Raw genomic sequence first — 16623 nt, 5'->3', positions numbered from 1 at the left:
CCTGTAGGCCGTCTTGTCGTTGTTGGTAATCAAGCCTACCACTGTAGTGTCATCTGAATACTTGATGATTGAGTTGGAGGCGTGCATGGCCACGTAGTCGTGGGTGAACAAGTAGTACAGGAGAGGGCTCAGAACGCACCCTTGTGGGGCCCCACTGTTGAGGATCAGCGGGGTGGAGATGTTGTTACCTACCCTCACCACCTGGGGGCGGCCCGTCAGGAAGTCCAGTACCCAGTTGCACAGGGCGGGGTCGAGACCCAGGGTGGGTACTATGGTGTTAAATGCTGAGCTGTAGTCAATGAACAGCATTCTCACATAGGTATTCCTCTTGTCCAGATGGGTTAGGGCAGTATGCAGTGTGGTTGTGATTGCGTCGTCTGTGGACCTATTGGGGCGGTAAGCAAATTGGAGTGGGTCTAGGGTGTCAGGTAGGGTGGAGGTGATATGGTCCTTGACTAGTCTCTCAAAGCACTTCATGATGATGGAGGTGAGTGCTACGGGGCAGTAGTCGTTTAGCTCAGTTACCTTAGCTTTCTTGGGAATAGGAACAATGGTGGCCCTCTTGAAGGATATGGGAACAGCAGACTGGGATAAGGATTGATTGAATATGTCCGTAAACACACCAGCCAGCTGGTCTGCACATGCTCTGAGGACGCGGCTGGGGATGCCATCTGGGCCTGCAGCCTTGCGAGGGTTAACCCATTTAAATGTTTTACTCACGTTGGCTGCAGTGAAGGAGAGTCCACAGGTTTTGGTAGCGGGCCGTGTCAGTGGCACTGTATTGTTCTCAAAGCGAGCAAAGAAGTTGTTTAGTCTGTCTGGGAGCAAGACATCCTGGTCCGCGATGGGGCTTGTATTCTTTTTGTAATCCGTGATTGACTGTAGACCCTGCCACATACCTCTTGTGTCTGAGCTGTTGAATTGCGACTCTACTTTGTCTCTATACTGACGCTTAGCTTGTTTGATCGCCTTGCGGAGGGAATAGCTACACTGTTTGTATTTGGTCCTGTTTCCGGTCACCTTGCCCTGTGTCACATTCTGACCTTAGTTCCTTTGTTATGTCTTTGTTTTAGTATGGTCAAGGCGTGAGTTGGGTGGGTTGTCTATGTTCCGTTTTCTATGTTGTGTTTTGCGTTTGGCCTGGTATTGTTCTCAATCAGATGCAGGTGTTGTTAGTTGTCTCTGATTGAGAATCATACTTAGGTAGCCTTTTCCCACTTGTGTTTCGTGGGTGTTCATTTTCTGTGTCAGTGTTTGTTTCCTGTTGGATGTTTGTTTCACATTTCAGGACTCGGTTTTTCGTTTGTGTCAGTCACTTTGTTATTTTGTATTTTTTAGTGTTCAGTTTCGATAAACTAAAATGGACACTTACCACGCTGCACATTGGTCCGATCTCTCCTACACCTCCTCAGAAGAGGACGAAAACCCCTACACCCTGGTTAAAAGCAGTGGTTCGTGCTTTCAGTTTCACGCGAATGCTGCCATCAATCCACGGTTTCTGGTCTGGGAATATTTTAATAATTGCTGTGGGTACGACATCACCGATGCACTTGCAAATAAACTCGCTCACTGAATCAGCGTATTAGTCAATGTTGTTGTTTGACGTAGTGCGGAACATATCCCAATCCACGTGATCGAAGCAATCTTGAAGCGTGGAATCAGATTGGTCGGACCAGCGTTGAACAGACCTGAGAGCGGGAGCTTCCTGTTTTATTTTCTGTCTATAGGCTGGGAGCAACAAAATGAAGTCGTGGTCAGCTTTTCTGAAAGGAGGGCGGGGGAGGACCTTATATGCGTCGCGGAAGTTAAAAAAACAATGATCCAGTATTTTATCAGCCCTGGTAGCACAATTGATATACTGATAGAATTTAGAGAGTCTTGTTTTCAGATTAGCCTTGTTAAAATCCCCAGCTACAATGAATGCAGCCTCAGGATATGTGCTTTCCAGTTTACATAGAGTCAAATAAAGTTAGTTCAGGGCCGTCGATATGTCTGCTTGGGGGGGAATATATGCGGCTGTGATTATAATCGAAGAGAATTCTCTTGGTAGATAATGCGGTCGACATTTGATTGTGAGGAATTCTAAGTCAGGTGAACAGAAGTTCTTGAGTTCCTGTATGTTGTTATGATCACACCACGTCTCGTTAATCATAAGGCATACACCCCCGACCCTCTTCTTACCAGAAAGTTGCTTGTTTCTGTCGGCGCGATGCGTGAAGAAACCAGCTGGCTGTACCGACTCCGATAGCGTCTCTCGAGTGAGCCATGTTTCCGTGAAGCAAAGAACGTTACAGTCTCTTATGTCTCTCTGGAATGCTACCCTTGCTCAGATTTCATCAACCTTGTTGTCAAGAGACTGGACATTGGCGAGTAGTGTGCTCGGGAGCGGTGCGCGATATGCCCGTCTCCGGAGCCTGACCAGAAGACTGTTCCGTCTGCCCCTTTTATGGCGACGTTGTTTTGGTTTGCTGGCTGGGATCCGATCCATTGTCCTGGGTGGTGGGCAAAACAGAGGATCCACTTCGGGAAAGTCGTATTGCTGGTCGTAATGATGGTGAGTTGACGTTGCTCTTATATCCTGTAGTTCCTCCCAACTGTATGTAATAAAACATAAAATTACCTGGGGTACCAATGTAAGAAATAACACGTAAAAAAAAAAAAATACTGCATAGTTTCCTAGGAACGCGAAGCGAGGCGGGCCATCTCTGTCGGTGCCGTCGGCGCTCTTCTCCTCTGTCAGCGCTCTTCTCCTCTGTCAGCGCTCTTCTCCTCTGTCGGCGCTCTTTCCCTCTGTCAGCTCTCTTCTCCTCTGTCGGCGCTCTTCTCCTCTGTCAACGCTCTTCTCCTCTGTCAGCGCTCTTCCCCTCTGTCAGCACTCTTCCCCTCTGCAAGCCCACCAGACCAGACCACAACAAGAGAAACACCAATCACACTGGACACCACAGGAGAGAGATATATAAGGAGCTTCCCCAAATCCTACAATAACTCAACCCTAGCATTCGTGCAGATTTGCGGTGGGCAATTAGGCACTGTAGCCTGCTGTCAAGGAAAACCCCCCCCAGCATGCTGGCAGATTCCCCCAAGCCACGGATGTGCCCCCGAGACAACTGCTCAGTCCACAGACACCACACAAAAATAATGAAATAACCATGCCAAACATATTCCAAAGTGAAACACGTCGCTAAGCCTAACGGGGAAAACAAAGGCTATAGGTCCAGGTAGCAAATGACACTGCCCTACCCACTGAGGTACACAGCAGATTGCACTCACCTCAGACTGATGTCCCAACAGCGAGTAGAGCAAAAGTTTGCCAGCCTGGGCAGGGGCCTGGAAACTAACCAATGTTACTCTTTCCAATGCAGCACACAACCAACTATCCACCACAGTGGTAAGTTTACCAAACAAACAAAGGCAACCAACACTGGGCCTAACAACTATTACAACTCAAAAAAGATGCACACAAAGCACCTACAGAGTTTATCGAACAATAAAATTTTCTCCAAAACAAAATACTCATATCAGTTAGCCTAATGACACTTGTATTGGTCCTACTGGAATACTTTTACAGGCAACACATTGATGACATCACCGAACAACCAAAATCACTGATAACTCTAAGGCCCTATACCAAAACATTTATAAAACTATGCAGTGAATACCAACCAAAGCACATCCCAATTAGCATTAGCCCATCATAATGCAACAAAGTACTATACGCCAAAATGTCTAGGAACCTAAGTGTATGTAAGCTTCCGACTTCAACTGTATATACAATCAACAATGGTGTGAGTAGTGTCAGTGAGTGGCTGCACAGACAGACAAGCCACAATTGATTTTATATACATTTAAAAAAAATATATATATAATAATGCCACAACCAAAATCCAACAGCTTGTCTGCATGGAGAGAGTCCCCTCCATGAATGGGGAAAGGTGAATTTATCCCTGGACACACTCGGCCCAGATGTGTCCCATTTCGCTGACGACCCTGCTCGATCCACCGACACCCCACTAAGGAAAACAAGAGCAAAGAGAAAGAATTCGGCAGACAGAGAGGGAGGGTCGTCACAGGACCTATAGATAGCTTTAGCAAGAAAACCCAAATGCTGAATTTATTTTTTAGGATCCCCAATAGATTTTACTATAACATTGGCTGGTCAATTATCATGGGCAAGTCATATTGACAAAATTGTTATGAAGTTAAGGTTGGGGTATGTCTGTTATAAAAAGATCATACATTTTTTTACACAAAAATCAACTGTACTAGTTATTCACGCTCTGGAATTGTCCCATATTGATTACTGTCCGGTAATAATATCAACTGTAGAACATAAAGATCTGCACGCCTTTCCCTTAACTGCACATACTTAACTAACATCAACAACATGCATGCCAGTCTTTCCTAGTTGAGGGTTGACGAGAGGTTAACTTCTAGTTTTTATGAGAAATATCACTGTGCTGAAAATGCCAGATTGTCTGCATAGTCAAATAACATTCAGCTCAGACACCCATACATACTTCACAAGACACACCACCTGGGGTTTCTTCACAGTCCCCAAGTCCAAAACAATTTCACAGCAATGCACAGTTTTATACAGAACCGTGATCACATGGAACTCCCTTCCATCTGCAATTGCTCAAACAAACAGCAAACTAGCCTTTAAGAAACAGACAGAGAAACGATTCATTGAACGGCGGGGACTGTGAGGGGACACACGTGAACACAGGCATACCCAGACACTAACACACACATTTTGTTGTGCTGTATTGTTTGCATCATTTTTGAGTTGCATTGTTTGTATCTAGCTACACATTTTACATTGTGTGACTTTCCTTGTTTATCAGTTTATCAGTGTTTTGTTTCTTGTCATGTTTTGTGTTTTTGTGGACTCCGGGCAGAGTAGCCGCTGCTTCTGCAAAAGCTAATGGGGATCCAAATAAACAATCACAACAGCTGCTCTTCCAGGAGTCCAAAAGAATTGGATTATATTGTTTTCTGATTGGTTAAAGGTGATCTAATCACTGACAAATTAGTTTTGAACAATGCCGCTCTTTACAGGCACACACGGTTTTAATGAAAAGATGGCCATACTGAATCAGTGAAGTAAAACAACTGTGAAACAGAGCGATTCAGTTTGGATTCCCAGGCTTGATTTGAGGGGTTAATTGTCCCTCAGATTTCATTGGTGAAGGTCTTGGACATGCGGGCATGATCAGACAAAGGGGTAAGGTAAGAAGAAGATAGACCTTAGACTTCACACCTGAAGGATAAAACAAATGTCGCCCTGTCTGCACACACAATCCTACTTGTTAAACAAACACGACATAATGCAATGATTCATGAACACGACATGACAACTGTCATTCGAGAGCCACATCATTTGAGACAAACAACTTTTTAATGTCATGTCACACACAGCGGTGGACAGTCTGACCATTTACTGGCTGATGCCGCTGGCTGCTAGCCAACTGTCTCGCCTAAATCATGGCATGTGTCACATTGGTGTCAAGTCATCAGTCCTGACCTGGTAATATGATCTTCTTCTTCTTCTCCTGTCCCTCTACCATAGATAGACTCTGATGATGTCATCACACGAGACGAGCAGATTTACCTCCTGATTGGTCCCCGTGCCAAGTGTGAGAGGATAATCCATTCCCAGCTGGCCATAGTCAAAGGTGTGTTAACTACTTCAACCACATCGTAAGTCATAGGACAGTGTTTCCCAAACCTAGGTATACTTCTGGAATACATCAAATACATGGAACGTCTGGTTGTATTGGAGGAGAGGTATGGGAAACACTGTTACAGGACATAGCCTATACTTTTTTATGATTTCATTGGGATCCCCTTTGGCTACAGTAATGCACCCAACTGAAAATCAAGGGACAGAAAAGGTTTCTGGTGCAGTGGTTGTCCAGATTATGAGTGATTTGTTAAAGTGTCAAATCAGCTTCTCTTGTGTCAACCACCATCAGTCCAATATGGGATGAAGTGTAATTGATTACAAATGAGATTGTTCATCACTTCCTCCTGTTCAAGTACAGTCAAAAGCGCTATCAATCCAATATCCTGGAGTGAAGTATTTCCACAGTAACGGAAGGTTAGATGTGAGATGAATGATAGGAAAACCAGCTCGACTCACGGTCACGTGGCATAGAGTTATGATGCAGAGTCTTGATACAGATTGTGAATGGCCATCTGTTAGAAATGTCATTACAGATGCATCGTATCATCTGTATCATCATCTCATTCAGAAAGTGTCTCCACATTGTGTTATGTTACAGCCTTATTCTAAAATGGATTAAAAAAAAAAATCCTAATCAATCTTCACACAATATCCCATAATGACAAAGGCAAAAAATAGGTTTTTAGAAATGTTTGCACATTTATTACAAATAAAAACAGAAATACCTTATTTACATAAGTATTCAGACCTTTTGCTATGAGACGTGAAATTGAGCTGAGGTGCATCCTGTTTCCATTGATCATCCTTCAGATGTTTCTACAACTTGATTGGAGTCCAACTGTAGTAAATTCAATTGATTGGACATGATTTGGAAAGGCACACACCTGTCTATATAAGCTCCCATAGTTAACAGTTCATGTCGGAACAAAAACCAAGCCATGAGGTTGAAGGAATTGTCCGTAGAGCTCCAAGACAGGATTGTGTCAAGGCACAGATCTGGGGAAGGGTACAAAAAAAAATCTGCAGCATTGAAGGTCCCCAAGAATACAGTGGTCTACATCATTGTTAAACGGAACAAGTTTGGAACCCCCAAGACTCTTCCTAGAGCTGGCCACTTGGCCAAACTGAGCAATAGGGGGAGAAGGGCCTTGGTCAGGGAGGTGACCAAGAACCCGATGATCACTCTGACAGAGCTCCAGAGTGCCTCTGTGGCAATGGGAGAACCTTCCAGAACGGCAACCATCTCTGCAGCACTCCACCAATCAGGCCTTTATGGTAGAGTGGCCAGACGGAAACCACTCCTCAGTAAAAGGCACATGACAGCCCACTTGGAGTTTGCCAAAAGGCACCTAAAGGAATTTCAGACCACTCTCAGACCAAGATTCTGATGAAACCAAGATTGAACTCTTTGGCCTGAATGCCAAGCATCACATCTGGAGGAAACCTGGCACCATCCCTACGGTGAAGCATGGTGGTGGCAGCATCATGCTGTGGGGATGTTTTTCAGCAGCAGGGAGACTAGTCAGGGTTGAGGGAAAGATGAACAGAGCAAAGTCCAGAGAGATCCTTGATGAAAACCTGCTCCAGAGCGCTCAGGTCCTCAGACTGTGGTGACGGTTCACCTTCCAACAGGACTACAACCCTAAGCACACAGCCAAGACATCACAGGAATGGCTTTGGGACACGTCTCTGAATGTCCTTGAGTGGCCTAGCCAGAGCCTGGAATTGATCCCGATCAAACATCTCTGGAGAGACTTGAAAATAACTGTGCATCAACGCTCCCCATCCAACCTGACAGAGCCTTAGAGGATCTGCAGTGAAGAATGGGAGAAAATCTCCAAATACAGGTGTGCCAAGCTTGTAGCGTCATACTCAAGAAGATTCAAGGCTGTAATCGTTTCCAAAGGTGCTTCAACAAAGAACTGAGTAAAGAGTCTGAATACTTACAGTATGTAAATGTGATATTTCAGTTTTTCATTTTTTAGAAATTTGCTAAATGTATAAAATACTGTTTTTGCTTTGTCATTATGAGGTATTGTGTGTAGATTGATGAGGAAAAAAACTATTTAATACATTTTAGTATAAGGCTGTAACGTAACAAAATGTGGAAAAAGTCAAGGGGTCTGAGTTTTTCCGAATGCATTGTATATTATGAAATGAAATGTCGGTTGAATTTTCTACTGATTAAGAAAGAGCACAATGACTCATACAAAATGGCTATCTGTGCTGTTGTATTTTTGCAGAAGATGACTGTGTACCGGAGTGGGATGGGATTATCTGCTGGCCCAGAGGGAAGCCTAGTCAGCTGGTCTCGGTTCTATGTCCAGAATACATCTACGACTTCAACCACAGAGGTGGGCTGGCTCATGACAAGATCACTAACCTAAAGCTCAATCGCTGCTTTGTTCTTTTTAAATACAATAATGGACAAACCCCATACTACTGTATGAAGGAAATACAGTACATTGTCCACATACATCGATCACTTATGTAATCATGACAAGTCAGTGATAGATTGTGTTTACCAGCAGACACTGGTCTTCAGGTTTTGTAAATGTAAAATGTATTTTGTGTTACGAAACCAACAACTAGCCTACGGATATTGTTGCACTCGCTTTGTCTAAGGATCATAGGCCAAGTTACATTATGTAACTTGAATGAATTATGTCCATCTATGTGAGAAATCAGTGTATAAGCCTAAGTGTTGAATGTAAATTTTCCCAGGGAAACAGTAAGCTTACCGTGGCCAGCTCTGTCTCTCTTGAGCTTTTGGTCGGCCAGTCCAAGCTGATTATTCTTTGTTAAATTGGTGACAAAACATAAATATGTACGAAAAAGGAAAAATACCAAAGGCATGCCCAAACTAAAAACAAAAAAACGAACGAAAGGCCTCATGGACACCAAACAAAACCAGCAGCCTCATGGCTAGCAAGCTGGGAAACGGACCCTTTCATCCAACCTTCTAATAACCGTCGACGCCTTATAAAGTGCACCTTGCGAAAAGCAAATTCAGTTTATGCAGTTCACCAGTCCCAAATCGAGTACTCTTTTTGCACAGTGCTTACAGACATCTGCATGCATACTCAAGTTTGTTCATGTGTTTACAACAGTCCCAAGCTATACCATAAAGGAGTCTTAACTCCACATTACATTAGATGTAGCACGTATCAGCCTTGCTTTGAATATGCAGTATGGAAGTTTAGTAGCTACAGTAGTTGTTAATATCACACTCTGGCTTGAATGTTGTCTGTATGGTTCATACACATAAGATACAACAGAAGCACACAATCCTCAGTTTTAGTCTAACAATATACACTGAGTGTACAACACAGTAGGAACACCTGCTCTTTCTTTTATTGTTCTTTATTTAACCAGGCAAGTCAGTTAAGAACAAATTCTTATTTTCAATGACAGCCTAGGAACAGTGGGTTAACTGCCTGTTCAGGGGCAGAACGACAGATTTGTACCTTGTCAGCTCGGGTGTTTGAACTTGCAACCTTCACTAGTCCAACGCTCTAACCACTACGCTACCCTGCCGCCCCAAAATGTCTTTCCATGACATACACTGACCAGATGAATCAAGGTGAAAGTTATGAACCTTTATTGATGTCACCTGTTAAATAGATGAAGGAAGCAGACAGGTTAGCAGAAGGATGTATAAGCCTTGAGACCATTGAGACATGGATTCAATGTTCACCATGTGTGCCATTCAGATGGTGAATGGGCTAGACAAAAGACTTAAGTGCCTTTAGAACGGGGTATGGTAGCAAGGTGCAAGGCAACACTGCTGGGTTTTTCCAGCTGAACAATTTACCATTAGTCCACCACCCAAAGGATATCCAGCCAACTTGACACAACTGTGGGAAGCATTGGAGTCAACATGGACCAGCATCCCTGTGGAACGCTTTCGACACCGTCTGCTGTTCTGAGGGCAAAAGGTGTGCAACTCAATATTAGGAAGGTGTTCCTAATGTTTTATACACTCAGTGTATGCTTTTTCTCATGGGCTTGGGAGGTGAGTCTTTTTCCTTTCTGGGAAATATTTCTGTGGCATTTAAGGTATCTATTTTGGCTCAAGAGCCCCTCCTGAGACAAAAGCTCTGTTTTGCCCCTTTTAAGGCTATTGTACTAATGCTGATGGTATCCCTCTTCTCCCCATCCCCCAGGTCAGGCCTATCGTCAGTGTGATGCCTCAGGGAACTGGGAGCAGGTGCCTAGCATCAACCGCACCTGGGCCAACTACACTGAGTGTACCACCTACCTATTGTCTAGCCATAGAAGCCAGGAAGAGGTGTGTGTGTGTGTGTGTGTGTGTGTGTGTGTGTGTGTGTGTGTGTGTGTGTGTGTGTGTGTGTGTGTGTGTGTGTGTGTGTGTGTGTGTGTGTGTGTGTGTGTGTGTGTGTGTGTGTGTGTGTGGAATAGTAAACTGACACAAATTTGACCTACTGGGGAGATTTTATTAGTCTCCACAAGGTCAAATGCTATTTCTTAATAGGGTTAAGGTTAGAATTGGGGTTAGGTTTAAGAGGATTTCTGTTTTTGCTGGTATCAAACTTTGGGTTGCACGGGCCTATTGCAGCTTTCTGCCCTGTTTCTATATTGTACAGTGACAGTTCAACAACAGGAGGAAGACAATTGTTGATAAAGTGGTGGTGGTAAACAAGTTTAATTTTAAAACAAATGTTATATAATTCATCGTAATAAAACATACAAACTGGATCGATAAATTAATAGATAAACAATTAAGTAAGTAAGAAAATAATTGGAAATCACACCAAGGGATTAAGTGTGACAAAGATAAGTGCTATGTTAATGTGCTTTATATATATAATACAATTAAATATAAAAATATACAAAACCAGTTTGAGCTGGTCTGGAGAGGGTTAGGGTTAGGGTTAGGGTTAGGGTTACGGTTAGGGTTAGGGGTTAAGGAAAATAGGATTTTGAATGGGACTGAATGTGTGTGTGGTTGTGGTTGTGTGTGTGGTTGTGCTGTGCGTGTGTGGGCACTTTTGTGCGCTTGTGTGTGTGTCAGTCCTGTGTGGCTCAGTTGGTAGAGCATTGCGCTTGCAATGCCAGGGTTGGATGTTTGATTCCCACGGGAGATCAGTAAGGAAAAAGTATGAAAAGGCATAAGAGTGGCTGCTAAATGACTAAAATGGTAGTGTGTGTTATTTTTGAGGGGGGATTTTCACCTGAACAAAGCCCTCTCTGTCTATTTAAAGTGAACAGTTATCACAGTGTCAACCACAATGCATGAATTAGTTGACCTGTGTTGACCAAGCATTTTGCTTGTGGCAAGAATCTTTTTCAGGCATAAAAAAATAATCACATCAAAACCCTATGTGGAATTCATCAGTCCATCATGATACTCACCCACTACGAGCTGTGGTCTTCAGCAGTGGGCCGTAGCCATTTGTGAACAGCATGTTCTTGACTTTGTTCCTGTTCACACGCACACACACAAGCACGTACACACACACACATTCACATGCAGAGACAAGTATGCACAATTGCACACACACACACACACGCACACACGCTCATTTGCTGAGTGTATTTGTTCTCCATTTTTAGGAGGTGTTTGAGCGGCTACACTTGATGTACACCATTGGCTACTCCATCTCTCTGGTATCCCTACTGGTGGCTGTCTCGATTCTCTGCTACTTCAAGTAAGACCCCTTTAATGCTCCTCTTCAGTAGTATTACTATAGTAATACCAATACACTAGTCCACCATTCATAAAAATCTATAAGACTCAGTTAAGACATAGGTGATTTATTGCACGTGTAATACCAAAGAAAACATTTGGTAAGTAGAAAGTAAATAATAGCACTTTACTTAATAATGCTATATAGCATTATGATGTGGTTATAATTAGATGCAGTGACATAAGCACAATTAGGACCCCCTTATAAAGACCAGTATTTCCAGTTTGTTTACTGTCATGATATCAGATTAATCTGCCACACTGGTATGCAATGTTCCCTCTAAACTGCGCCCGTACTACATGGCAGCACACTTTCTCCAGGATTGCTGTGCAGAAGAAATGCCATGCTGTGCAGAGATGCAAGAGATTGAACTTCACTGAGTTCGCCCCATTAGTTTGCACTATATACAGTGCATTTGTAAAGTTTTCAGACCCCTTGACTTTTTCCACATTTTGTTACGTTACAGCCTTATTATAAAATTGATGAAATTGTTCTTTCCCCTCATCCATCTACACACAATACCCCATAATGACAAAGCAAATATTTTGCTAATTTGTTCTAAATAAAAACATATCACATTTACATAAGTATTCAGACCCTTTACTCAGTACTTTGTTGAAGCACCTTTGGCAGTGATTACAGCTTCGAGTCTTCTTGGGTATGACACTACAAGCTTGGCACACCTGTATTTTGGGAGTTTCTCCAATTCTTCTCTGCAGATCCTCTCAAGCTCCTTCAGGTTGGATCGGGAGCGTCGCTGCACAGCTGTTTTCAGGTATCTCCAAAGATGTTTGATCAGGTTCAAGTCCGGGCTCTGGCTGGGCCACTCAAGGACATTCACAGACTTGTCCCGAAGCCACTGCTGCACTGTCTTGGCTGTGTGCTCAGGGTTGTTGTCATGTTTTCATCAAGGATCTCTCTGTACTTTGCTCCGTTCATCTTCCTTCGATCCTGATTAGTCTCCCAGTCCCTGCCGCTGAAAAACATACCCACAGCATGATGCTGCCACCACCATGCATCACCATAGGGATGGTGCCAGGTTTTGTCCAGATGTGACGCTTGGCATTCAGGCCAAAGAGTTCAGTCTTGGATTCATCAGACCAGAGAATATTGTTTCTAATGGTTTGAGAGATCTTTAGGTGCCTTTTGGCAAACTCCCAATGGACTGTCATGTGCCTTTTACTGAGGAGTGGCTTCCACCTGATGGAGGGCTGCAGAGATGGTTGGGTTCTTGGTCACCTCCCTGACCAATGCTCTTCTCCCCCTATTGCTCAGTTTGGCCAGGTGGCCAGCTCTAGGAAGAGTCTTGGCGGTTCCAAACTTCTTCCATTTAAGAGTGAGGGAGGCCACTGTGTTCTTGGGGAACTTCAATGCTGCAGAATTGATTTGGTAGCCTTCCCCAGATCTGGGACCTTATATAGACAGTTGTCTGCCTTTCCAAATCATGTCCAATCAATTTAATTTACTACAGGTGGACTCCAATCAAGTTGTAGAAACATCTCAAGGATGATCAATGGAAACAGCATGCACCTGAGCTTAATTTCAAGTCTCAGAGCAAATGGTCTGAATACTTACACTAACGTTCAAAAGTTTGGGGTCACTAAGAAATGTCCTTGTTTTTGAAAGAAAATTATATTTTTGTCTATTAAAAGAACATAAAATTGATCAGAAATACAGTGTAGACATAGTTAATGTTGTAAATGACTATTGTAGCTGGAAACGACAGATTATTTATGGAATATCTAAATAGACATACAGAGGCCCATTATCAGCAACCATCACTCCTGTGTTCCAATGGCACTTTGTGTTAGCTAATCCAAGTTTATAATTTTAAAAGGCTAATTGATCATTAGAAAACCCTTTTGCAATTATGTTATTCTAGCTGAAAACTGTTGTCCTGATTAAAGAAGCAATGAAACTGGCCTTCTTTAGACCAGTTGAGTATCTGGAGCATCAGCATTTGTGGGTTTGATTACAGGATCAAAATGGCTAGAAACAAATAACTTTCTTCTGAAACTCATCAGTCTATTCTTGTTCTGAGAAATGAAGGCTATATGGAATAGCCAAGAAACTGAAGATATCGTACAACGCTGTGCACCATTGCCTTCGCAGAACAGCGCAAACTGTCTCTAACCATAATAGAAAGAGGAGTGGGAGGCCCCGGTGCACAACTGAGCAAGAGGACAAGTACATTAGAGTGTCTAGTTTGAGAAACGGACACCTCACAAGTCCTCAAGTGGCAGCTTCATTAAATAGTACCCGCAAAACACAAGTCTCAACATCAACAGTGAAGAGGTGACTCCAGGATGCTGGCCTTCTAGGCAGCGTTCCTCTGTCCAGTGTCAGTGTTCTGTTGCCCATCTTAATATTTTATTTTTATTGTCCAGTCTGAGATATGGCTTTTTCTTTGCAACTCTGCCTAGATGGCCAGCATCCCAGAGTCGCCTCTTCACTGTCGACCTTGAGACTGGTGTTTTATGTGTGGGTTGTGGGTGTAACTACCCATTTAGTGGGGGATATTCAAAACTGACCTAAGATCAGTGTCTAGGGGCAGTCTCACTGTACACCAAAAATGTGACTGACAGGCTCAAATCGGTCTTATGTAGCTTAAGTAGCAAAATGTGAAATTGTATTTTTTACATTGAATAAAAGTAGAGACTCAGCTACAAAATGGTGTATCATACACTACATTTGAGGAAAAATGGGAAAGTAATTTTGCTTTGAAAGTTGATAAACTCACTTTTGAGAAAATATTTTTGGTACTACTACTGAAGAGCCCTTCTTTGTCTACACCCATTCAGCATCGTTCACATCCTCTTAACCTTTATCTCCACCCATCTCTTTAAGGGTTTATCTGAGCGTTCTGTACTAACAGCAGACAAGCACCCATGTAAAGACCTTTATTATACACAGATTCGAAATAGCTACTGATAACAAATGTGTATTTTGTGGTTGTGACCCAGAGACTCTTGACCATTTATTTTGGGACTGTTCTTATGTCAGATGATTTTGGAGTGAAATAAAATTTTAAAAGAAACTGCTATTAATGTCAATTTGAAAGACTCTGATATTATGTTTTATTTTGATCCAAATGATATAGACCCTGATTTAACTATCATTGTTAATTTGTTTATTTTTCATGCCAGATTCTTTACTCATAAAATGAAGTGAGCAGAGAACAAACCCCTCTTCACATTGTTTAAGATAGAATTGAAATGATTTTGAAATGATTGGTAAGTGTAAAAACAAAAAAGCAATATGTACCATAAAACTTCTTGACAAATTAAAAACTTCTTGATATGTAATACCTGTCTGTTTATGTACTCTTGTTTGTATACAGTTGAAGTATACATACACCATAGCCAAATACGTTTAAACTCAGTTTTTCACAATTCCTGACATTTAATCCTAGTAAAAATTCCCCTTTTTAGGTTAGTTAGGATCACCACTTTATTTTAAGAATGTGAAATGTCAGAATAATAGTAGAGAGAGATTATTAGAGAGATTTATTTCAGCTTTTATTTCTTTCATCACATTCCCTGTGGGTCAGAAGTTTACATATGTCACGCCCTGACCTTAGAGATCCTTATTTATTCTCTATGTTTGGTTAGATCAGGGTGTGACTCGGGTGGGAGAATCTATGTTTTCTATTTCTTTATTGTTCTTGCCTAGTGTGGTTCCCAATCAGAGGCAGCTGTCTATCGTTGTCTCTGATTGGGGATCATATATAAGTTGTGATTTTCCGATTGGGTTTTGTGGGGAGCTGTTTAGCTGTTTTGTTGCCTGACAGAACTGTGCGCTTTCGTTTTTTCTACTTTGTTATTTTGTTGCGGTGTTCAGTTTATTAAAAATCATGAACGCCTACCACGCTGCACCTTGGTCTCCTTCTTCAACCCACGAGAACGTTACAACATTCACTCAATTAGTATTTGGTAGCATTGCCTTTAAATTGTTTAACTTGGGTCAAACGTTGCAGGTAGCCTTCACAAGCTTCCCACAATAAATTGGGAGAATTTTGGCTCATTCCTCCTGAGATAGCTGGTGTAACTGAGTCAGGTTTGTAGGCCTCTTTGCTCACACACGTTTTTTCAGTTCGGCCCACAAATGTTCTATAGGAGTGAGGTCAGGGCTTTGTGATGGCCACTCCAATACCTTGAATTTGCTGTCCTTAAACAATTTTGCCACAACTTTGGAAGTATGCTTGGGGTCATTGTCCATTTGGAAGACCCATTCGCGACCAAGCTTTAACTTCCTGACTGATGTCTTGACATGTTGCTTCAATATATCCACATAATTTTCCTACCTCATAATGCCATCTATTTTGTGAAGTGCACAAGTCCCTCCTGCATCAAAGCACCCCAACAACAGGATGCTGCCACCCCTGTGCTTCACGGATGGGATGGTGTTCTTTGGCTTGCAAGCCTCCCCCATTTCTCCATAAAGTACAATCTTTGTCCCCATGTGCAGTTGTAAACTGTAATCTGGCTTTTTTATGGCGGTTTTGGAGCAGTGGCTTCTTCCTTGCTGAGCGGCCTTCCAGGTTATGTTGATAGGGGGCTCGTTTTACTGTGGATATAGATTATTTTGTACCTGTTTTCTCCAGCATCTTCTCAAGGTCCTCTCAAGGCTGTTGTTCTGGGATTGATTTGCACTTTTGGCACCAAGTACGTTCATCTCTAGGAGATGTTTCCTTCCTGAGAGGTATGACGGCTGCGTGGTCCCATGGTGTTTATACTTGCGTACTATTATATGTACAGATGAACGTGGTACCTTCAGGTGTTTGGAAATTGCTCCCAAGGATGAACCAGACTTGTGGAGGTCTACAATTTTTTTCTGAGGTCTTCGCTGATTTCTTTTGATTTTCCCATTATGTTCGAGTAACGTTAGATGGCCAGAAATGGTTAAGTTAAGACATTAAATTGTTAAGACATGTAGCTAGCTAGGTAAAAAATGAACCATAATCACAACTCATGACGTTACTACCCTGTATGAATCTGCAGGTAGCTAACCAACATCTATCAACAGTTGTTGCAGTGACATTCTATTGAAATGCAGACTTGCATAGCGGAGGCTTTTGTTAAGACATGTAGCTAGCTAGGTAGCTAAACAATGAAGCAGAATCTCAACTCAAGATATTCCTACTCTGCATGAATCTGCAGGTAGCTAACCAACCAGGTTCAATGTTACCTAGCCATGCAAATGGCTCTGAGATACGAATAATAACAT

At 42.5% G+C, this 16623-nt stretch overlaps 1 protein-coding gene across 1 annotated transcript in view; it reads left to right on the top strand.

Moving 5' to 3' along the window:
- pth3r (parathyroid hormone 3 receptor) overlaps nucleotides 1-16623 on the top strand; it is a 63039-nt gene that overhangs the window by 27269 nt on the left and 19147 nt on the right. The window contains exons 2-5 of the mRNA XM_024387185.2: nucleotides 5570-5675; nucleotides 7930-8040; nucleotides 9853-9977; nucleotides 11264-11358. Coding sequence (XP_024242953.1) covers nucleotides 5570-5675; nucleotides 7930-8040; nucleotides 9853-9977; nucleotides 11264-11358 — 437 coding nt within the window. The remainder of the gene's footprint in view (nucleotides 1-5569; nucleotides 5676-7929; nucleotides 8041-9852; nucleotides 9978-11263; nucleotides 11359-16623) is intronic.

This window comes from Oncorhynchus tshawytscha, linkage group LG24 (assembly GCF_018296145.1).
Source record: "Oncorhynchus tshawytscha isolate Ot180627B linkage group LG24, Otsh_v2.0, whole genome shotgun sequence".
In the NCBI taxonomy this organism is placed as follows: Eukaryota; Metazoa; Chordata; class Actinopteri; order Salmoniformes; family Salmonidae; genus Oncorhynchus; species Oncorhynchus tshawytscha.
Note: the sequence above shows the minus strand (reverse complement) of the source record. Positions and strands in the feature narration are given on the sequence as shown.